The sequence below is a fragment of the Opisthocomus hoazin genome, chromosome 1, assembly GCF_030867145.1.
Source record: "Opisthocomus hoazin isolate bOpiHoa1 chromosome 1, bOpiHoa1.hap1, whole genome shotgun sequence".
Taxonomy (NCBI): domain Eukaryota; kingdom Metazoa; phylum Chordata; class Aves; order Opisthocomiformes; family Opisthocomidae; genus Opisthocomus; species Opisthocomus hoazin.
Window position 1 is genome coordinate 147687079 of NC_134414.1, and position 23997 is coordinate 147711075.

Consider the following 23997-nt stretch of genomic DNA (forward strand, 5'->3'; position numbering starts at 1 on the left):
GAAAAAATGATGCCATTTTAAAGGCAATCACAAAAACTGTTTTGAGAAATGGGATAAAGTTACAGTTAAATTAGGCACTGAAAGCCCCTGGAGTGCAAGAGGCAGGAGGCCTCCTGTCCCCACAGCGGGCTAAAACCCGCTGCAAAATGGGACCACCGCCTCGATGCTTAACACCAGGTCTCCGAGCCCATATCAACGTGTGTAATGACATCGCTCTTCGAAGAGCTCACACTGCTGAGAGGCGTTCAGGCACCGCAGCGACAAACAGGGTGCTGAAAAGCTAGCTGGCTGGAGTCGTAAAAGTCGGAGTCAGAGTAAACCCCTCCCGTTATTTACTCCTGTAGCAACCCTCCCATTGAGTTTAATGGCCCGGGTGTCACCTCAGCTTCCTAGCATGAAGCAACTTCTTCCTCGAAAGAGCTGTCATCGAGGTAGCCCAGCCCTCCCAGGCCCCTGGCTCTCGATCTCTGGGGCAGCCCGCTCATACCAAGTTTTAATGCAGCCTCCAAACGCCAGCCCTCGGAGCGCCTTTCCACCCCACACAAGAAGCATGGGGTTTACTCGGGCTAAAGCGCTACCCGGCGGTAAGCCGCCATCACAGATCCCGTTCTCAGCCTCCGACACCCAGCCGACGGTGTGACGGGGCACAGGGATCCGGCACCTTCCCATGGACCGAGGTGAGGGTCCCGCAGGGAGCGTGGCGGGAGCCCATCCCTCCGCAGAGACATCCTGCACACGGGTGGGGCCGCGTCCCCTTCCCTTGTAACCGATTCCTCGTGGAACTGCGGGCGAGCCAACTGTTTTCTGCGATGAAATATGGGAACCCCTGTCCGTTCGTCACCACTCGAGAGCCGCAGAAAGCCCTTCAACGGCCCAGAAACCCGCTGGTAGCAATTCTCCTGGCACCCATCAGCCTCTCGCTGCTGCAGAAGGACACGCGTGCCGCGAAAGGACAGATGGACGGACAGATGGACGACCACCAAGGCCTTTGCTTCTAGGTTGTTCAGCGCAAAACCAACCAAAGCAACAAACCAGCAAACGAACCCCCTCAGCAACCGGCTGCTGCACCACCTGGAGACCCCAAACCTCGGGCACCCCGTCCCTTGGCACTAACCGGGCCCCGGCGGGGGCGGGGAGGGGGCGGCCCCGGGGGCCGAGGCGGGGCGGCCCCGCGCCTGGAAGCGACGGCGGGACGCGGTGGGCACGGACGGACGGACGGACGGACACCAGGCGCCATGGCCAGCCCCTGCGTGGAGCTCAGCAACAAGATGAAGATGCCCGCCCTGGGGCTGGGGACTTGGCAGGTACCGGGGCGGGCGGGAGGGCGCTGGGCGGCGGGAGCTGCCGAGATGAAAAGGAAAAAAAATACAAACGAACAATAAAAAAGAAGAACCACCGTGAAAAAGGGTGCGGCGTGGGGTGCCGCGGAAGCCACGTCCCTGCGTGGGGGCCGGGGGTGGGGGGGGGAGTCGGTCTCGCCGCTCGCTTGCAGCGATCGCGGCCGCTTGTGTAACCGGGCAGGCTGCCAGGCGCGGAGGGGGGGGGGGGAACCGTGGGGAAAAAAAAAAAAAAAAAAAAAAACAAAGCAAAAAAAAGGAAAAAAAAAATGAAATAGGGCCCGAAGAAGGTGCAAGAAGGGGAAAGAAAGAGGAGGGGAAGCGAAAAAAAAAAAAAAAACCGACACCAAACACCCCAGCAGTCGATTTCGGAGGGCTGGCAGCCCTGGGACGGGGTGCCGGCCGCGGCGCGGGACTCCCTGCGTGGGGAGGGCGAACGGGCAGAGCTGCGGGGGAACGGTGCTGGGCGTGACGCTCCTGGAAGCGGCAGGGTCCAGGGGACCTGCAGAAACCAGCCCTTCTCGGCTCTGTCCCCTGTCCCTACCATAACGCCCTTTGCTTGGGAAGTGGCCGCTCAGCTGAAAGGCGGGGGGCGAGGCTGGGAAGGGGAGGCTTTGGGGAGCAGGCGCTGGCAGGCCGCGGAAGAGCTGATGGTTTGGTGGTGTTTTGCTTTCAGGCTCCCCCAGGAAAGGTGGAAGAGGCGGTGAAGTTTGCTATCGACGCGGGCTACCGCCTCTTGGACTGCGCCTATTTCTACCGGAATGAAAACGAAATAGGGAATGCGGTCCAGCAGAAGATCAAGGAGGGGGCTGTGAAACGGGAAGACCTCTTCATTGTCAGTAAGGTACAAGGATGCAGGATTATTGGGGCATTTAGCTTTTCTCAAAGAGAAACCCCTGTTGCATCTGTAAAGTAACCTAAAGACTTAGTCCCTTCTGCGATGTTCGTTTCATGATTGTCTTGTTGCGTGCTATAAATTCCATCCTTTATTTGCAATTTGGACTGAGCTTTACCTAAGGAACCACTGACAACTTTTGAAAGATAGCGTTGCTGATCTAATGATTTCCTTGCATCTGTTCAGTCACTTAACTATACCGAAGGTTCATCTGCACGCACCCTAGAAAGATCAGAAGCAAAAAAAAGGCAAGGCAGATGTCTGAACTCAGAGGTGCTGTGCTACTTGCTGGTTTGCAAGACATTTGAAAATGGTCTCATGTACAAAATGTAAGCCTGCAAGGAAACACAAATTAAAGTATGGGACTGCAGCCTAAAGTATTTTCTGTGTATTTACTCCATTCCTTCATCTCATCCGCTTATCTCAGCAATGCTCTTTACCAAAACTTCAGAACACTTCAACTAAAGAAACTTCTGACTCAATGTTTGCACCAGCAAAACCAGAAAATACTGAGCATAACTAAGCTTCTCCACATATTCTTTTTTTTTCTAAGAATAGATTTTGATTTGAATAATACTTGCAAGTTCTTCAATTTAAAAGATGTGAAATTTCATTTTAAAAATTAGCAAAATTCACAACAATTGTCACAGTGGCCAGATAAAAGGGACAGAAAGAGGGTAGCTACAAGATGCTCAAGGTTCAAAATTTAGGCTGAAAAAAAAAAGCTGTAATGCTAATAGCTTTGTGTCAGATACACTTGGCAGGGTGTTACATTTAGTTCTGAGACTCTCTTTTCTAAGGTAGGAATACTGATTGTCCACCTTCACTGCTGAGTCTCTTACTTGTGGTATGTTTGTCCTACCTTACCACTAAAATATTGGCATCCTTGTCTTCACTGTGCACTGGGGAGACGGGGAGGGAGTTGTCCTCCCAGACCACCAAGGGAGAAGTTGCTGTCCCCTGGTCTGGACGGTGGAAGCTGTACAGTCACGGTCGGGCTTGGTTTCTTCCCGCAGTTGTGGAACACGTTTCACGAGAGGTCCCTGGTTAAGGTAGCATGCAAGAAGAGCCTCACTGCGCTGCAACTAGACTACCTTGACCTCTACCTGATGCACTTTCCTATGGGATTCAAGGTAGTCCTGTTCTACATTTGTCTTCTCCTTATCAGGCTAGAAACATGGTGTGTTCTCTCATTTATGCTGTGGCCATCTTCACTGTGCAGCTGGGATGTGCTGTGGTTCATTTGGCACTTCCCTGAACCTGGTGGCAGCAAGCATTCAGTCACTGACTTGGTAGCGGTATGTTTTAGTGCGTGGGTCTGGCTTTCCATCTCTTTTGGAGCGAGATAGTCATAGGTATGACCACTGCTAATGAGCCCACTGGGTCTTCAGAGAAGCTGTAGCCAACACACAGTGGTGCCCTTTGGGATCATGGCCTTCTGCTGGGCTGGGACAGTGTGAACATCTTTGGGTTCTGGAGATGTTGGCTTGATATGGAGTAACTAACAGCGAAAAAGCAGCACAGCGCAGAAAAAGCGTGCTGCCTTTCCTTCCACAGTCTACATCTGCGTCAAATAAATAAAAACTCTAGAATAAAGGCAGGGAGGTGTCTGTTCCCTTCTCGCTAGACCTGTCGAAGTTACTCACAGAATTGCTACTAATCCCCACTCTTTAAATGTGGGGAATGATTTGTAGAAATACGGCCCTCATCCAAAAGGGGGGGGCCTTTGATGCCTGAAGACCATGTATAATTTTTAAGTATGCAGTATGTTTAAATAACCTGCTGCCTATAATTCCAGTCAGAAGCGCTAGTAAACAGTAGGAAATTAAACTCTTAAAAAAATTCTGTGTATTATCTGCCTTGAAATAACAGGCTGGTGAAGAACTGCATCCTGTGGATGACAAGGGTATGAGTATCCCCAGCGACACCAATTTTCTGGACACATGGGAGGTAAGTTGATGTCTGCTTTTTTGAGCAGGTGTCAGCACTAAAGATAGAGCAGAGATCTGCATGCCTGGTGAAATCAAGGGACAGGTTTGGGTACGAGGATAGTCACACAAAGGTGTATTTCATGACCAGAACAAGCAGAGCTGCTGCTACCTCTTGTTTTGCGGAGCAAGAGGGGGAGGTCTTTAATAAGACTAAAGAGTAGGAAACTATCAGCACTGTAGGTGCTGTCACTAAAATGGTATTTGAACACGCACAATGGTAGAACTGAAGCGTAGATTAATCTAGGTGTGGCTGTTTATTTTCTGGGTGTTTCATACAGACAGGGAATTCTCACACTTTTCAGCGCTGGGCATCAGCATCTCAGGCTGTCCTTTAATCCTCCGTTCCTTATGGACTGAGAGGATTCAGTGTCTCCTCCTGCTACCTGCGCCTCTGTGATGCTGCAGCTCTGTGAATGAATAGTTTTCTCTACCATAGCAGATTACAGTCGCAGGAAAGTATTTTGCGATGACTGAGTTTAAGCATACATCCTCCCTTCTGTGTTCTGCCAACTCAGAGGTAGTGTGTTGGCATAGGAGGGTGTGGAGGGCTCTCCCTTGTTTTTTTAGCCCTGGTAAAATAACCCCCAAAGAAGCCAAAGCAAAAGATTTTGCTTCCCATTACAAAAACATTGGCCAAGCCGTTCTTTTTATATTACTTTCCCATCTGCAACAGGACATAAAGCATACAAATAATACAGGGTGCAAAGATTTTTTTTTTTTTTTTTTAATTTGAGATACCATTGTTTAATCTAGTGTGGGTTGTTTGTTGGTTTGTCACTAGCTTTAGGGAAATAAAAAAGTGTAGTTGACAGTAACACCACCTTATAAATACACGTAGTTTGTCCTTGCTCATTAGGCCATGGAAGAGCTGGTGGACTGTGGTCTGGTAAAAGCCATTGGTATCTCCAACTTTAACCATGAGCAGATTGAAAGAATCTTGAACAAGCCAGGACTAAAATACAAGCCGGTAAATAACCAGGTAAGATTTTTCTTTCCATTAATGTCAAATAACCTTGGAATATTCCTAAATATATTCTTCCTACACTTCAGCATTAAAATTGACTTCTGCCATAATCTCTAGTTTTGGTGCCTTAGAAAGATCTCGCAAAGCACGAAGTATCTCCAGTTGTCTGAAAATCCCTTCAAGTCAGTGCTGCCTGCAATATGCACGGCTTTGTTACGGTGTCAGTGTTGATGGTTTTTAGCTGACAGGGATCTCAACAGAAACTTTTTGTAGACTTGTGTGTATGTAGTGGAGATTTGAGAGCAATACCATAGAAAACAGTATAGATTCTTCATATCACAGTAATATGAAACAGATGAGGATATTTCATTTTTAGACATTTCAAAAAAGTAAAAATGTCCATTACCTTATGTAAGCCCTTGTGACTTTCTGCTACATGTCATCTTTTGCACTCCCAGTGTCACAGCCCAAGTTGCCACAGGCCCATTTCTGCCAGCCCTGGGATAACCAGCAAAAACCCCACTGCAAACAACTGCACAGGCATACGAATCTACAGGAATGCTCTAACACATTCACTGGGCTTATTTATTTTTCAGCATAAACCATTTCACTAAACTTCGTTAGGAAAAGGAGGGTTGAAGTGTACAATTGTATAACAAATTCTCACCACGTACCTCATGAATGAAATCACAGGACAGCAGGGGCATCAGGACCTTCTGACTTTCTTCCATACGCGACTTCTTTATCCTTGGCTGAGGGTCCTGAATGCCCATCTCTGCTGGCGTGGGAATATCCAGGGAAATCCCCACACTGGGTTCCATGCAGGCATGGTGCTGCCTGTGCTGGGCTCGGGGCCAGTGTGTACACTGGCCAGGCTTAGCACCAGAGGGGCATAGGACTTGGGAATATTTTACTGGGGGTCATAAAGTTCTGGTGGGAATAGACCCAGCTATCCCCATGTTAAAAGCTGCACCTACTTTGATACTTTAAAGAACTTTAGGCTTTGACTCCAGTTTGCGTTTCCATGGGTGTGCCTGTGCCACACACTGTCATTACAGTAGTTGCCTGATCTAGCTCAGGTCTAAGTAAACTACTGTACATGGATTTCGTGTCACCATGCCTGGTAGCAAAGCTATAGCATTTAGAAACAGCCGGGTGTGTGCATAGTGCCACGTTATGCATGCAGTATAGACATAGCCCTGTGGTCATGCTATGGCTTGTGGCAAGTTGAGCAGCATCCCTGTGTAGGCTCCTGTTGTTTCTAGTTGAAGGACATCTTGCCTGAATGCTGGTGGCAACATGATCTGAGCTAACCTAGCAAAGCTCGTCTCCCCAGGCTTCTTCAGGAGTCTGGGGGACTCCTTGAGGAGAGACTGGGTGACTTGGAGCAGAAACTGAACTTCAGGTATTCTGAGCTGCCCTCTGAAGATGCAATCCTGCTCTCCAGTAGTCCAGGAAGACTGATTTCCCCAATTCCCGATACAGATAATACCTTCACTCTTCTCATCTATTTCTCCCTATCTTTGCATAATACGTAGCATGAGGAAGCCCTATTCTGCGTGCCAGGCCTCCAGGTATTGCTGTGACACGAATAACTTTTTTATAAGACAGATTCTGATCATGATATTTGGAGTCTCTTTCTTCACATTTTCTGTGACCAAAGAGGAATTAAAATGTTAGTTATGGTCTGGAGCTCAGTGCTGTCTGCCTCTGCGCCAACCACCATGTTTCTGTGCTTGCAGATCGAATGTCACCCCTACCTAACACAGGAAAAGCTGATCAAGTACTGCCAATCCAAAGGGATTGCTGTGACTGCGTACAGCCCTCTTGGCTCTCCTAACCGCCCATGGTAAAAAAGCATTGCAGCCTTTCTGTATACAAAACAATGCATTTGCAACTTGAATCTTTGTGGCAAATGACGTAATTAATGCAGGTATAATGAGAAAAGTGGTGTGGCTTTGTTGCAGATTATTTCGTACATTTTTCCTGCAGGGAAGCTAAAACCTTTCTACCATAATATCCTGGTTTTTGTTCATAATAGGGCCAAGCCAGGGGAACCAGCGCTGCTGGATGATCCCAAGATTAAAGAGATTGCAGTTAGACATCATAAAACCCCTGCCCAGGTAAGTGGGGTTGTCGGGGCAAACTATTCCTCCTCCTCAGACATTTTAACAAGCTGATGGCCAGTCTTAGCAGATGCTGCTTTCTCTAAAGGTATGTTATCAAGGGGTTGAGCTGCACTTGACTCTTCATGCTGCCCCGGTTCTTACCAGCACTCATACTAATTATCAGGTATTTTCTAAGAGGTCTTGAGTGCTGAGCTCCAGAGGGGTCTGATCAGCAGCAGTACGTGCTTAGCTCAGGTGTCCCCCTTCCTAGAGAGATTACTTCTGCTCCCAGAGAGAAGCACTTGCTCCCTGAGAACTCCTTTCCTCTGAAGTTTACTTAAAAATCATCAAACCAACGTGTTACTCCTTTCTCCAGCTACGTTAGCCAAGTTATTCTTCAGAGAAGCCCTATAATTTGCAGACCTGTTTGATTGCTCCCTGTTTGCTCGTATTCACAAAGGATCATTGAAAGCTGCTTGATTATTCTAGACAAATTTTTTTCTCTTGTGCTAGTCACACAAAGGAGTTCTTGCACAGGGTGTGCAGAAACTGCACTTCCAACAAACCCACGTGTTCACGAGCAATCAGCCATAGTCATATTGTGGGACAGGCAGAGCATGACAAAGAAATTGCATGCAACAGCCCTCTTCTGAGGGAGGAAAACTTCTTAAATCTATGTTTTTTCCTTTTAAGGACTCCAGAAAGCTTAACCTAGGTGAGGTACTTACCTGTGGGCCCAACATAATCTGCAGTATCATTATGCTCATTTGGTCTGAGCACCCGTATAACACAAGCCAGAAGCATCATCATTTTTCTCCCCCCTCCCCACCCTAAGTGAAAACTAAACAAATCCTGGAGAACCTAGGATTTAGAAAAACATAGGCCAGAAACAATTTATAATTTGTCAATAGACTGCAAGCAAATGCTGGCACATCAAACTCCTGTGTGCAAACCAGTAGAATCTTCCAAAGAGTGAACATGGTTGTAGAAAGAGAAATTGGTTTGTGCGGGGAGGGGGCTGGGGGTGAGGGGGAGGGAAGAGAGAACACAAGATGCATTTGACAGATTTCTTGGTACCCCTGTGTTCATGCTCCTCCTTGCCCTTTCTTAGGTTCTGATCCGGTTTCTTATCCAAAGAGACATGATTGTCATTCCCAAGTCTGACAAACCACAGCGTCTTGAGGAAAACATCAAGGTGAAGTTTCCATTGGGACTGCTGCCACCTCTTCACACAGGATAGGCACCCACACCCACATCTCCTCCGTGTTTCCAGGCAGCACCTAAGTGGCTATGGAAGGGGAGCACAGAGATCTAAAGACTGGGGCTCAGCACTACCTAACTAAAGTCCACACTTGTTCTCTGGGAAAAAGCATTTTGTTCCTGCCAGGAGAGAAATGGGTTACACCAGGGTGGTCCAAGCTCTGCTGCCCTGGAAGGGAAATCCCAGGTTTGGACTTTCCCTCTGGGAGAGGCTTAGTGAGTCCCTCTTTAGGGTGTAAAGAAAAAAATTGTCAACACCAGACCTGTTATGGTTTTATGTCTCGTGTTGAGGCCGTGGTTCCACTTGGCAGGGAGGTTCCGCTGGATGTTTGCTCATGAGGCCTGGCATCTTGCGTGACATCTCGGTGTTGCTTCCAATTCACGCTGCCGCATTTTGCGCTGAGTTCTCCTATGAACCACCAGCAGGGATTCTTAGATGGTAAACTGTGAGACAACTATTTGCAGTCGGTACCCAGTAGTCCTCTGTTGTAGCAGAAGTATTTATTGCTAGTTCCAGTGTTTGTAACACATCGAGTAATCCATCCTTAGTACCTTAAGTTTTCTGTCTGTGCATTACAATGCAAATTGCAGTGGTGTTTGCATTCAGCCACCCAGAACTGTAAGACATTGCTGTGAACAGCACCTCAGAGAGAAAAGGACTATCTTGGCTACTTCAAGAGTAAATTGGTATTTGGCTGAGAAATAAGAGGATTTCTTAACTATGCTTAGTCTGGATGCAGTAGGTTCCTACCAAGTCGTAAATGCATGGAGCAGACTTAGTAGCTAACTATTCATGAACGTAAGTAAAAAGGGCTTGCTTTTTTTTTTTTTTTCTCCTGTTAGGTGTTTGACTTTGAACTGTCTAAAAATGAGATGGACAGCATCCTCAGCTTTAACAGGAACTGGAGGGCAGTTCCAGCGCTACAGTATGTTCTTTATTATCCTTACAGTGCACTAAGCCTATCTTTACCTGCATTTTCATCCCCCATATCTTGAAAATATATAAGACCAAAACCAGGGAGAGCTCGTATCTTAAGACTGGAGCCCCAGGTAATGAGACATGTCCTGGAACTGATGTCAGGAGGGAGATGCATTCAGGGCATTCCCTTCAGCATCTCAGTGTTGCACATGCTTGCTCACAAGCCTGTGTTCATACTAATGACAGCAGCAAAACTTGAGTACCTTGGCAGGGGGGAGGAAGACTGCAGTAGGGAAATGCCGCTGAAGATACTTTCTACAATACTTAAATAACCAGTTCTTTCTCTTCTCAGAGCTGTCAATCACAAGGACTACCCATTCAAAGCAGAATATTAATGCCAGTGGTTTCTGCAAGACCTCCGTGTTAACTCCTTCCACATTAGAAGATGTACTCAGTAGCTTGGTCTTGATTTCTTCTTCTGAACTTGACAATCATTGCGAGCAGTTACTTGTCCTCCTTTTTGAGGAGGAGACAACTAGCTGGTGTAAGAATGCATCAATAGGGATGGGTCTTCTGTAAAGATGCTTAGCAGAAATCTGGTTTTGATTAATAATAAAAAGACAATGTCTCTTCTTTTCCTTTTTTCTTCTTTTCCATAATTAAAGACATGTTTAACAAAAAATATTATTTCCAGTGCAGTCAGCCATACTGGCTCAAGAGTTGCTGTCAAAGAATGTTTTCTTTAATTACTTTGCTTTTTACATAGTTGTGATTTTTATAGTGTGAATCTGTACTGCTTTAAAATTTTATATGAAGAAAGTTTGAATAACAACAAAACTTAGTGTAATGCTTACATTGTTTCATACAATTAGTTATGAAAACATGCCCAAAGTCTGTTTTTTAACTCTTAATACAGATAGAAATGAGCTTCTATAATTCCTGTACAAGGACAATACATAGAGACTACTTTGTGGCTTATGCATCAAACAGGATCGTGCTCTAGCTAGAACCCAAAGAATGAAGTTGTACCCATTACCTCATGTAGCCCTCCCTCTGAACACCTAGAAACTGAACTCTTACGTGATTAGTGGTGAAAAGTTGAAGACAGCATCAGATGCAGCGATAACACACATCACAATCCACTCAGCCAAACAGAAGGGCTACCTACAAATTCAGACTGACTTGCTCTGGAAGTCTCAGACACAAAACTAGTTTTTTGCAACTCTGCTGGCAGCATTCAGAACAACATATCCAGATGAGTGTTGGCTTTATCTAACAAAAACATAGAAAAACTTCTCTTTAAAAACACCACACAAACCCTGAGGTAGACTCACAGTTGCTTTAAAGTATTTTCAGATGGGTAGTGCTAGGTCAAAGCACAGGCAGGCTTGAGAAAGGCTGTTTTGGGGCATTCTGCACACTGATAAGAGAAAGTCTGGCTGGGATGCCGAGTGAGCTGCAGGAAAGCATGGCCAGAAGCTAAGGTAACAATCTGGTATCATCCACAAAATCATCACCTCGTAATGGTATCGAAACACCAAAATAACTTGCAGCACTGCTGACTCAGCCGCCGGGATTTGGCTTTGGTGAATTCTACCAGGAGGTGGTGCCAGCTGGTGGGAACAAACCATGGCAGCTTTACGGTATTTCCTAGAAGTAAAACCGGTTGTGCCCAGCACACTTCCATGCTCGCAGAAAAGGCAATAACCAGGAGCAAAAGAAACTTACCTATATTGACAAGGACAAACGTCACTTCAGCAAAGATTGCAGAGAAGCGTAGCAACGTAGTTGGAGAGTATGAAGCGTACAAGCTCTTTCCAGGTGAAATGAGGCAGCATCCGATTATTCCTCCCCCAGCAGTTCAGAAAGCTGTGCTTGCTGCGGCCTTCGCAGTGCTTCCCGTGGAGCTGGCGGCAGGCTGGGGGGCCTCTTTCAGGTGACCATGACCTGGTTAGAGCAGCCTCTTTCAGATGACCATGACCTGATTAGAGCAAGGCATCACATGCTGTGCTGCCGTTAGAGCAAAATGAAGCAGATAGGAGGACAACAGCAAAGCCAGCAGCTCCCCAGGCTTGGTCTCCATGATCATCCAAGCCTGGAAGGACATCCCACTGAGGCAGACAGAAGAAATGCGATGGCTCTCACACAGAAAACATTTTTCAAAGCAGAAAAGCAGACAGCTGTGCTGCTAGGTCAGAATCTACTTCGTTGAGCATGCTGACTTCTGGACGATGCACAGCTCCTGTCTTGTACCCATAGGCTTGACAATTAAGATTTAATTTTTTTTTTTCCTTAAGAATATGTAGGTTAAAGCTGCTGATTTTACAACTTGGCTGTCTGGTGCAGGAGAGTACATCAGGAGAGACGTGCTTCAAGGTTATTTGCAATGATACTGTGTTTTAGACAGCCTTGGCACCATTCCTATCCCAGTCACAACAACTGGCTCTTTTCTACTCATTAATAAACAGGGGGCTGCTGATGGAAATATTCCATTTATTGTGGATGCAGTTTCAGAATACATTGTTTGAACAAATGATTTTTATTGCAGCTATTGGATGTATTTGAAAGACTCAGAGGAGTGTTTACAAAAACCCCAAACAAGAAACATGACAACTCGCAGACACTGTCAGGCACAGTTTCACCCCCTACAGATAACTACGTGCATCTCTATATGTAAACAAGATGTTTCAGCCAAGCAGGGGAGCTCATCTTTGGGTTGAAATGTAACATTATTCTTCTTCAGGAAGAAGGCAGATGCTGCAAGAGATGGAAGTGGTGAAAGGGGAGATCCTGGTAGACCCGATGCACAACAAATCTGCTAACAACACGCTCAGGGGCTACTTCACCAGTTGCTCAGTTTATGCCACCCATACACTCACTGTAGGATGTAAATGCTAAACTGTATGGCATGTAAATTCAAGCCAAGCTGACATCTTATAGCCATGTGTTTACTATATACAATGAAAACATCTGTAAATAAGATATTTGGGAGACGGAGTTAAAAAGAAGCACTATAAAGATAGAGGTTTACTTCATTTTAGGTGGACTTAGTGTACGGCACTGATGGATGGCAAGATTTAGTGTGCAGTCATTTGAAACAAGCTCCAACTGTGTTTAGTTTTTTTTTTCTTTTTAATTATGGTAGTTTTATATAAATTAAACTACAACGTTTTATACAAGTGACCTATTTTTGACCCTCTATACCCTTACCTTTTCCTCTTAAAAACTATACTTTCTTTTTAATTACCCATTACTGGGCAATTGACATTTAAAATTTTTTAATACTTATCTCACCATATCTTTAATGGCAATTATGAAATCTTACTATAGAAAAGTGTGCGATTTTGTCTTTATTTTTTTAAGCTGTGATATTGGCTAATTCTGTATGTTTATTACTAAATATAATACTCTAGCACGTATTCAAGCATTCTACCATTAGTAGTGCCTTTAGGCTAAACTTTGTAAAGCTATGTGTGTATATATTCTAAATTGCATTCAATTACTAGTCACTAACAACAAAAAGAAATATCAGTACCGCTGTCAGCTAACATAATCTTCCAAATTTAGGTATTAACTTAAACTAGAGTGGAAAAATTGATACTTAAAAAAATAGTATAAAATAAAAAAAATTAAAACGCGTTCTTGATGCAGTATTTCTCATGACATGGGCAACTTATAGAAAATATTACATTGTCCACGAAAGATATTTCTTCCATGCCTTGATCTAAAGTGCAGAAAGAAAGACTTCTGTATTACAAAAGTAACCATTGTTTTTATAGGTTTACTGCACACCTTTCTTAAGCAACTTCACTTTACATGCATTTTGGGTTGACTTCTTATGCCAGTTGAAACCACTGTTCAGATACATAGTTACGACTATCAGTAGGAGAGTCTATATATTTCACAGCATGGGTTTCTTTAGGAATAAAGGCTCTTGTGCAAAGGCAGTACTATTATGATGAATGTCTAGACTGATTATTAAATACAGTGCTAATATACATGGTTTTAACTGGGATAATGCAAAAAGACATTTTGGTAAATAAACATAAATATAAAAAGAACAATTTAGCACTTTTTCCTCTTTTTTGTTTTCCCCCCCAACTGATTGGTCCAGCGTCTTTAATGGCCTTCTACGGTTCTTTCTCAAATTGTCTCAAACCTGCTGAGAAAGAGAAAAATTAAAGACGGCTTGAAATAACTCAAACATATCTCTAAAATAGAGAAGTCTTAGCTCTAGATTAACACACTGCACGTAAGAAGGCAGGACACAAGCAGGATGCAGCTTAGGGAGAGCTCAGGTGCCTCCCACCCAGAAACGCTGGGGGTGCGGCACCCAGCGCTCTTCCCCGCCACGCGTGGGTGGCCACCATGCCATGCCATGCCATGCCATTCCATGTCACAGCAGGCTGTGCTGCAGAGCTCAGTGGAGCCCACGGCAAGGCTGAATGCCGGCTCCCGAGAGCCTCCTCCTGCAGCCCCTCTGCTGAAGCTCTCATTTCACTCAGCCTTGGGGAGAGGCTCGGTGATGCCTGGACCCCTTGGCAGGGTCAGCTCAGTGAACACCTTCCACGGGAGCAGAGCTCACTAACGCCGAGCGAGCCTGAAAGCCCCTCTCCCAACAGCTCGGTTTAAAAAAAGGAAAGAAGAGGAGGAAGACAATTCCGTTCTGCACAACCCTAAACTGGTAAGAAAAGTTCACAGGCATCCCATACTTCTGGCTTCACGTACGAACTTGAGGAAAAATCTATGCATGGGTTAGTGTGTAGAAAACCAAAAGTTTTTCTATATTTGATCATTTAATTCCTAGTGAAGAGTCGAGGAATGTTGCAAGGCATCTTTAAATTATTAAAGTGATCCGTGAATTTCCATGCTTACGTACTGCTCCTTAGGCACGTAATTCCTTTAAATGATTTTATTCAGAGTGTTTTAGATTGAAATAAAAATTAAAAAAAGCTAGGAGGGTAATTTTGCTGATTTTTTTCTGTACAATTAGGTTGTGTTTCCCAAAGCAGTAGTTTCAAAATGACAGCAGTAAGACTCTTTTTGCCTTGAGAAGACACCAATGCACAGCTTCAGCAAAAGCAGTGCCGCTACTGAGTGCATTTGAACTCCAGTCCAGTCTGGGTATGCAGGAGTGCAGAAGACTCACAACCAGCTAGAGTAACTATTTTTAAAAATCAACACTTCTGAATTTTCATCAGGCTTCACCATTGCCCAGTGGCAGTGTTTAAAATCAGATGCAGGGCTCGTTCCCAGTAGTACTGAAATCTCCCTTCTCTGCTCAAATAATGTTGCTGCAACAGCCTGGCTTTTTGGGTTCCCCCTCTCTGCTCGTGAAAGGCATGTCCATTGCCTCTGCAACCTTTAAAAGAGCCTTTCCCTGACGCCTTGCTTTTGCTGTAATTAGCTAAATGACCATCTCATTCCTCAGACCTCACACAGTTTAGTAATACTCTTCAGCTACGGCAAACATGCTACGCGTGTCACTCGCACAAGGCTTTCCAAACATGGCTGGGGCACTGCTAGTCCTCAGTCCTCCTAGAGAGATGATTTACATTTATTTCTCAAATATTCATGTTTTGATTATACTGAAATGGAGCTTTTGAAAGGCAAAGGCAAAAAGGGGTTTTTTGCATCAACATTAGCAGCTGTAGAATTGTAAAACACAGATGTGCCTGTAGGAAAATGTGGCAAATTTTCTATTTAATATGCAGGGGTATTATTAGAATTACTTACCATTAGTCTCTGATTTTTTCCCCATAGCTGATACCTGTTTGAAAAAGTAATAACCCATTACAACAGGAAAAAAATCAGCTCCATGCAAAGGATGGATTTCCATGCACAACACAGCTCTAGCAAATAGGGATACAAAAGTTACACACTGCCCACAGCTTTCTGCACCTCACTGTACTTTCTTTTATAGATAAAAAGGCAGGTTAGTAACAAAAGACATGTAAAGGCCTGATTCCAAATGAAGGTAGGAAGGCAAATGGCACCTTCCCTTTAGGAAGCCTCCCACAGAGATATTGTCCTTTCAGCAACGCACTGAAGTGTTACCTTAGAAGAAGCAGCAGCTGGCTTTTCAACGGATTGCTTCTCCCAGAGATTACGTTTGCCGGATACGTCTCCTGGTTTCAAATCCTGTATTTTTAAATGAATGTCAGAGAACAGAAACCAAAATTAATTCAGGTTCATGTTAATTTGTTAGAGAAAAAAGTTAGAAAGGGGCTTCCTCACAAGAAAAGTTGAGGAGCATCCACCAGTGGTAAATATTAGTTTGTCTATCAATTAGAAAGCTATTCAGAATGACACTTCACACAATGACTCTGCACATATACATGCTTTATGACAAAAAACAATTCTGCTGCATCTCTTTAGTACTGCACAGACTGGCCATAACTATTATGTTAATCCTAGGGAGTACAGTGAATAGTTACTGCACCATTGGGTATTTGAGAAAGACAATTCCAATTTTTGCAGAGAAACATATTTTTTCAGAAATAGTTTTACCATTAAGGAGGAATTTAAAAGTAGTTTGTCTCTGTTATTTCAGATCAGAATCAACATATTTCATTAAAAAAACTGTAAAAAAAATTTGAGACTTCTAATACAACAGAAAAGCAGATCCTCCTCTGCATTCAAAATATAGGTTTCAGGATTTAGCACTGTAGTCCTTCATATCCATTTGAATTTCCATTGCATCCAGTAAAACCTTAGCATATATCAATCACTAGCCCAACAGAAAAAAAACAGGTGAGGTGAAGACATTAAAAAATAATAATATTCTCTGAAAATGAGTGTATATGGAGACTTTAAGCAAAACACAATAAAAATATCAAGCTGCTTCTTGGGCAAAAGCAGGGGTACAAATCAAGACAATATATACTAGGCTAGCAGCAGTGCACCTGCTGAAGGACAGATGGCTTGGTATCCACCTCTGTGGCTGGCAAACAGAAGACTCTTGAAAACATTGTAGACATAAGTAGTCTCCTTTTCAAAAAGTGTTCAAGTCCTGCACGGTTTCCAGAACCTTGTTCTTACCATCCATATATAGGTAGTTTTCTGCACATGAGAATTTCAAATTTGGGACAGAAAAACGCCCAGTGATGAATGGAAATGTGATTTCTGCAAGAGGTATTTGCAGCCAACAGAGAGGCTCTAGAATTGACCGTAATTTACAGCCACAGAGAACAACATTGCAGTGGACCTTCTCACAAAACCACTTCCGTAATCCTGAAATCATTTGGGATCTGTGATTTGGGTTCACCATAAAACTAGTTGGGATCTGTGCTACCTCTACTTTTAATAGAATATTTTTCAAAAAACCATAAGAATCTTGATAGTCACAGAAGCTTTATACAATTCTTTATTTCGGTGGAATGTGATGGAGGTAGAAAGTTATTTGCTAACAAAGAAATTCTAGGTTTCGCTTTGATTTATCCTGGTGAAAAAAAAAGTAAAAATCACAAATTACAGATGTACATCATTTTCCATAGTCAATTATAAACAGGTTTACCTGACCAGCTTAGCAAACAGACCCCCAAAGAAGAAGAATAGGAGGAGGGCAGGTTCCTTCAAGCAGAGATATTGAAAGAAGAAAATACAATCTAGTCAGAAAGAGGGAAATGAAGACATAGATAGAAACAGTTGGCTGAGGGCAAAACACGAGGTAAGTTTTACATTCCCTAAAAGATGTAACTTCAAAGAAAGAGAGGAAAATCTGGAGGCAGATTCTGTGCTGTTTTTCAGTGGCTGTGATTAAATACAGCAACGACAATGACATATTCATGTCCACAAGGACACAATCTCCATGTGTCTACCAGTAAATACTGACATTAGGGACAATGCTGCAAATTTCAAGCTCCTCTCTGGGACAAATAGGAGTGTGAATTGAGAAAGTGTTTGTCAGGCTGCATCTTTTATAAAGGGCAAGTGGACTGGCAGGAAAACGCTACACAAGGACAAGGGAAGAAACCAGTTCTTTAACAGAGTCCCGAAGTTGAATCATTAACACCATGAGTGGTGCCCTTCCGTTCTCCAATATAGATATCTAGAGCTCCAGTTCTTCATCCCTACCCTTCCCCACTCCACAATTCCCAGTTTCTGCTCCTTCCCACATCCACACTGCTGCTTCCCACACTCCCAGTTTATTACTTGGATAGCATTTCATGCTCTTATCCTTGCTGAAGTAACAGGCATGCCTTCATTAGAAATTACATTTAGGCTCTTAAAGGATTAAAGTACTTCAGCTGTGTTTAAAAATATGCTTGGAAGATTTTTACAGGGCAAGGTCCAGAGTGCAATTGTTTCATCCAAGGTCTATGGCTGGTAATTTCTAAATTAATGGTAGACCTTTCACAGGTGGTAAATTAACGTCCTTCTGTACCAGAGAAGAGCTCCTCTGAGCACTGACTTTTTACCCTAATCTTTAAGGTGAGAACTGCCTTGTTTCATCTCCCCTTTTTTTGACTACCCAGGATTCAGCAGCCAGAGGGCCTCTGTGAGCTTCCAAGAGAGCACATGCAGCAAGGTTCCTCCAAAGACCACCACAGCTGGTTGAGGAAGCACCGTCACCACCTCTGTCCCAGGAGAGAACCCACCTACTGAAGAGATGGTTATTGCAGGTTTACTTACAGAAGGTTTTGGAGCAGCTGCTTTGTTGCTCTCTGGGGTCTTGGTTAACCACTCGTTGATACGACTGGAGACACCAACCTTCAGTCCAGCGGTTTCCTGCAAAATCATAAAATCTAATCAGAAGACTTTCAGAATAACTTTTACTGTGTTTTCCACAGTTTAGATTTAAAAATAAAGCCAAGCCTGAATTTAATATACAGGTCCTCACTAAGACTATAGCTAGCTGAGAGTCATCCTGTGCGCTCTGAAGATATTGTCCCTACGAATTACACAGTACTACTACCCTCTAGCTTTCAGTAATGATAAGTGTGGGCTGACAAAATCATTTCCACTTTAGTGCTAACCCAGGAATAAATGTTAGACATAAACCTGCTGTTTCTGTCATAATCCCAAACTCCAAGGAGAAAAAAATCTTTAGCCTGAAAGAAGAGACATCAGTCTAAGTCTACATTTTTGCTTTGTTAAATTAAAATTTTTCAAAAAAGAACAAAATAGAGAGGTTATGTGGCCTAAAATTTAAATCTTTAAAATAAATCTTTAAAAGGTTAGACCAAATTACTGACATTTCATGGCTATAATAACCCCTTGCAATCCATGGCTCTGTTTTTTGGCTGTGATGAATGCTCATCAACTCTCATCAATTTATAGAAAGGAAATGTTGTCTTAAGGATTTAAGTAAAAAAGATACAGGTCTCAGGAATGCTTCTATGCATTATCTATAAAACATCATCATTATCTTGCCTACGTAATCCTCCCCTGCTCCCCAAAAGAATTTTTCGCAACATAAATAATTTCTTTGTACTCCGCTTGAACTACCCAGATATATTTGTCTAAGATATCTGATGTGGCTCTGGAATGTCTCATAACTTAGCTCAGTATGTCACTAAATTCCTCCATTGTACTCGCTATTGCAGCCACACGATTTTGTGGGTTTCCGAGGACCTCAGGATCCTTTGGGATATTCTTCATGAGCGATGTCAACAGGAGCAGCCAGGCTTACTCATGGGAATATGAATGGCAAGGTCAGCTCTGTAACATAATTCTTTATAATTTTTATGTAAAATTAAACACATACCTTATTTGGTGTTCCTGTCCCAGAGGGTGATGAAAAAACATTCCCTTTCTCCCACATGCTCTTGATATTACGGACACCCTCAGCTGGAACAGGAAGGTCGGGGGCTGCTGGCTTAGCTGGTCTTGCAGCCTTTGTGCCCTGCAGAAGAATTGAGGCCTGTTGGTGTTTAGCGTTAAGAGCTGGAGTTGCAGGATGGTTTGGCTCTGGGGCAGTGCTGGGGAATGCAGCAGCTGTACATGGTTCTAGGGATGAACATGCAAAGACGGAAAGGAGTACCCAGCTCAGGAGATGACACTGAGACTCTCCTGGTTTTGATCCGCAGTTGCACCCTTGACACGACCAGTTATGAAAACTGCAGTCACTTAGAGTTTTGAATTTGTTGCATTTTTAAAGCAGACAATAACTATGCACACAACTGCTCCAAGGCTTTTGTTTGTCCTCTTTCAAGTCTTAGCACCTGCATCCTGTAAGCATGGTTCCTTCAGGGACACAGTTAAGGAAATCCTTATCTGCATAAGGAAGAGGAAAAAGGCTGCTCTGTCAGTCAGCATCAGACTATGTTCCATATGTACTTAACCTCACAACATGGGATTCTGGGACTAAATTTCTGCAACTATAGTATATTTGGAATATGGTGTTTTTTTAAAGAGTAGGGGATTGAGAAATTGGGGTTTTTTTGGCAGTGTGTCTTTTGGATGGTTACCAAAAACACTGTACCAGACTCCTCCTGTTCAGAATTCTTGTGCATTTTACATAACACAGATTTGAGGAGAATCAGAACCTGTACGAGTTGAGGCCTTGCCTGTCTAGTTGCAAAGCAAGTCAGATTTGGTAAATTTTGGAAAAATCAGAAACTCAGCAAAGGAATAATTTCAGGTCAGATGGGAGCTGTATATAGCTGTGAAGCTGCGCAGCCTGTCCCTTGCCATAGAGCTATGCTTTTAAATATCTAAACGCAGCATAAAAACTCAGGACCTTAGCACAGCCCTACTGAAAATACTAAAGAACTTAATATAAGCTGGTGGGTGGGCTAGCCCAGTGTTTATGGGCTGACAAACCCTGATTTGACTATTACATAGATTTCTTATGACAGAGCTGTGGCTCCAACCCATCCACTCTCTTTCAGGAGTTTAACATCAAACCCCAGTGTCAAATTAAGGCCCTTGGTCACTCCAGAGTGGTAATGTCTCATCCAGAAAAGACACAGATTGAAGTGGGAGGACAGAAGCTCTATGCTCCTACTTTGATGATATGGGGACTACTGTGCGCCATGCTGACATTCATCTCTAATGGAGGGCTTTGAGCGACCTTCATCTTGACATAGGTGCTGGATGTAAGCCTGAGCCTTCAGCACTGTCATGAATGTGCTTTTTTCACTGGGAACTGACACACGGTATAAAACTCTCCAGCACTGATAGGCTTCCTAGCAGAAAGATTAAATGGACAGCAGTCACATAGAAAAGCCTTTGTTAATTGATCTTTAGTTACTAAAGTTTCTTTTACGTTAAAGGATAATAAAGCCTAACCAATTAATACCCTAATGGAATACCGTGCTTCGACTCTCTATGTGAACAAGAGAAGAAAAAAAAATCCAGCAGGGAATGAAGAAGTACTACACCTTAATCACAGCTATCACGATAATATTCCCTTTTACACCATTCTATTCCCATGATACTTACCAACCCAATCCAGTGGGCCTGCTATATTAACCAGTATTTTTTACATTGCCTGTACTCACTGATTTATAAAAGCAGCTAAAAAAAACCAAACCAAAACAAAACAAAAAAACCCAAACACCTATTTTCCCTTGGACTATGAACAGAAAAAGCCCTCAATTCTGGCTTCAAGGCCCTTTACTGGCCACTACCTGTCAAAAGCACGTGGGGTCAAATTCTGCATTTTATTTTGATTCTGTTTTTTCTTTGTCACTAGTTAACTCCCCAGGCTCACTAAAGCATCTGTCTCTGCCAAGGAAGTTCACTCTGAAGTGGCAGCCAGCAACACAGGCCCAGTTCCTTGCACTCCTAATAAGCTGCTAAGTCAGCTTTGCTCAGGATGACTGTCAGCTCTCTGCAGATAGTACTTTCATCAGCTAAGAAAAGGATGAGACTGTCCCTCAAGAGATGCTGACTGAGTCCTTCAAGGGCTACTCCAAGCTCACAAAGCACAGTAAATTGTAGCATGAAAGGGAAGACGCAAATCTGATCTGTTTAGATGTATATCTAGATGCTGATTATAGGTGTGACTATAGGTGTGATTATAGGTGCTGATTATAGGTGTGACTCAAGGTGTTTGTTCTTGAAGTCACATTAAAAAAAGAGTTTGTGACCAAAAATCGCTGCAGTTCTTGAACAGTAAAACATAGGCTGATTGAAGTCCCCAAAGCCATTAGTAACTAGAGCCATTGTGATCTGGAATTAACTTACCTCAATTGCACTGGTGTATTGCTCAAGTCTACTGTCAATCTTTGAGACAACTGCTGTCGTGTGGGTGGGTTTCGTACCACTGTAGGAAGTAGAAAAAAAAAAGAACTTATTATTCCCTTCAGTTAGACACTACTGGTTTGACTGAACTTACTCTTTTATTGCTTTACCTCTTCTGAGCGGATTTGTTCAAAAATTCTGCTCGCTCCTCTATCTAGAAAAGAGAGAAACAAGCGCTGTAAGTTTAAAGTTAATAGACCGGCAGTCTGTACAAGGCCAGGCTAAAATGTCGTTTTAAATGTCAACAGGTCAATCTGAAAGAGATGCATTCCAACAGAAATCACCACAGACACACACAGGGTTTATAGTTGAAAGCCTGTTATGCCACAGATTCATAAGGGTGGATATATTTTCTGCATTAATGTTTGCATCCTGCATGTTTCTTCAGTGCCTCATTTGTAACAAGAGAATAAACCACCGATACAGAAAGGAGAAAAGGGAAGTTTGTCTTATGAAAGGGGTTGATATTCACAAAATCTATGTCAAATTTCCTCATATCTCCCACATAAGAGCAAGTATGTATGTCTTGAGACAGACAGCATATTTAATAAAGTTTTTCGGAGTTGAGACATGAGACTAGGCCAGGTTTGGAGCTCAGCCACACACCCCCTCTCACGCATATTTTTGCAGGAAACTGAAAATTTAGTTGGAGCTCCAAAAAAACAATCAGACTGTACTCTGCTCGTGTTCAGCAGGGTCACTGCTGAGTCAATATCTACTGGCTGTTATTAGACAAACTGGTATCTTACATTTCCTCATTATTTTCTACTCTGTGTATGGGAAAATACTGTAATGTTTCCAGGGAAAAAGAATTGTGAAGGTCTCACAAGACGTATGCCAAATCTCTCGATAATTTGAAAACAAAAAGACTCCACCCTGAATAAAGTTTTAAAACATTTCATGGGGGGGGGGCAGCTATTTGCATTCTCGATCAAGAAATACTTTAATGAACTTCATGTCTCTTCCACATTGTATTTTTCCACTTCTTGTCCCAGGCTCTACAGTTCCACTTAAGAGTAAAATATACACAAGCAGTTCCAGGGGATGGAAAGGTCTATTAATCAGCCTGGCTGGATTCCTGGGGATTCCCCGGTCTCAGTATGGATTGTCCATTTCCAAGTTACTTTAACATGACTTCTGTGGCATTCATGCCTTGAAAATAAGGCAATGACAGCCATTCCTTTAAATGGTTCTTTTCAGGGCCCTTAGCATCCAGGCTGTCCCAGAATACTGAATGCCACAGCAATCCCATCAAAGGGCATGCGTGTTTTATTTCTCAAGCCCATACAAGCGAAAACTCAGGCAGTTCACTTCAGTGCAGAATGTGCCAAAAAAGCTCACTGGAGGAACTCCAGCTAGCATCAATCCAGCTCAAAGGCATCTCTAAAGCTCTAAAAAATACATATACACAATTTACAGAGCAATTTACTTCAACAGTTTTAGTTGCCAATGTATGATCTAAACACAGCCCTGAGTGGAAAGGAGCTTTGCTCAGATTTCTGCCAGCCGTCCCAAGGCCCCGTTGTCACCAGGCGGCAGCAACACACCGGGCAGGACCCATCCACACCGGTGCTGAGCAGCCTGCGGCTCTCCCTCAGCAGCTCACAACCTCGTTTCACCCAGAGCAAACGCAGTCAGCTTTGCTGTAAAACGAGCAAGTGCGTTATTTAATTGAAAGAGGCTAAACAGATCTACGATGGTAGCTTACAGCGCATCGCCTCTCCTCGACTATGGTACAGCAGGAACAGTTTCCCACAGCGCTGATTGCTGGGTCACGACCGGCAACGCACCAAAACGATGAGCTGGGCCAACACGAGCCGCTGGTTTCTCCCTTGCTCTGCATGAGCGGGTCGTTCGCTGACTGCGTCAGTGAAACCCTGGCCATCTAGTAATTAATTTACAGCACCTCCTAGTTCAGATGAACTGAGATTCTACTCAAATTCTTATAAAAGGGACAGATCTTAAAAGACCCCAACAGTAGCCTCTTGACAGTCTTCCTGTGTTCAGGAAGGAGAGATGTTTCTACACAGCACGAAAACCTGGCTTCAGTATGCGCTGGTGTGGGGGGGGATGTGTTGAGGGGAAGAGGGACATGTATTCTTGGGATTGTAGTAAGAAGGCATGGGGTCATTCTTTACCTGCTAGAAACAGCAGTTCTCAGAGCACCTGCTGTGGTATCAGCAATAAGTCAGGTATTGTTCAGAACAGGAAAGTGAGGAAGCAGACCAGAAAATCAGTTAAACAGGAAAGCAGAGTTAGGAAGCAAACCTCAGAGCTGAACATGGTCCTCTTCCCAAGGAAGCAGGTGCCTTGTGGATGTATAACACATTT

The 23997-nt window shown here is 43.7% G+C and overlaps 2 protein-coding genes across 10 annotated transcripts in view; one reads left to right on the forward strand and one right to left on the reverse strand.

The window, feature by feature from the left end:
• Nucleotides 1–1165: 1165 nt before the first annotated feature.
• LOC104337134 (aldo-keto reductase family 1 member B10) lies at nt 1166–10351 on the forward strand. The gene is made up of 10 exons (XM_075440639.1): nt 1166–1304; nt 2014–2181; nt 3249–3365; nt 4105–4182; nt 5080–5202; nt 6930–7036; nt 7229–7310; nt 8407–8490; nt 9399–9481; nt 9827–10351. The coding sequence occupies exons 1-10, from the start codon at nt 1236–1238 to the stop codon at nt 9867–9869; spliced, it is 954 nt and encodes a 317-aa protein (XP_075296754.1). The 5' UTR covers nt 1166–1235; the 3' UTR covers nt 9870–10351.
• A 1599-nt stretch (nt 10352–11950) lies between these two features.
• CALD1 (caldesmon 1) overlaps nt 11951–23997 on the reverse strand; it is a 200971-nt gene continuing 188924 nt past the window's right edge. For 6 of the 9 annotated variants that reach the window (XM_075440680.1, XM_075440653.1, XM_075440663.1 and 3 more), the window contains 7 exons: nt 21777–21820; nt 21610–21688; nt 19184–19321; nt 18109–18204; nt 15532–15615; nt 15211–15244; nt 11951–13636 (listed from right to left, as the gene is read on the reverse strand). In XM_075440680.1, the coding sequence (XP_075296795.1) occupies nt 13605–13636; nt 15211–15244; nt 15532–15615; nt 18109–18204; nt 19184–19321; nt 21610–21688; nt 21777–21820 (507 nt within the window). In that variant the 3' untranslated portion in view covers nt 11951–13604. Of the gene's footprint in view, nt 13637–15210; nt 15245–15531; nt 15616–16575; nt 17047–18108; nt 18205–19183; nt 19322–21609; nt 21689–21776; nt 21821–23997 lie in introns of those variants that run through there. The other 3 variants (XM_075440690.1, XM_009943011.2, XM_075440706.1) reach the window with 2 other exon arrangements.

Excerpts from the sequence above, each read along its gene's own strand:
- LOC104337134 (XM_075440639.1), top strand. The coding sequence starts at position 1,236 with ATGGCCAGCCCCTGCGTGGAGCTCAGCAACAAGATGAAGATGCCCGCC. Across the intron at positions 1,305-2,013 it reads TGGGGCTGGGGACTTGGCAG|GCTCCCCCAGGAAAGGTGGA; the intron begins GTACCGGGGCGG and ends TTTTGCTTTCAG. Across the intron at positions 9,482-9,826 it reads AGGGCAGTTCCAGCGCTACA|AGCTGTCAATCACAAGGACT; the intron begins GTATGTTCTTTA and ends TTCTCTTCTCAG.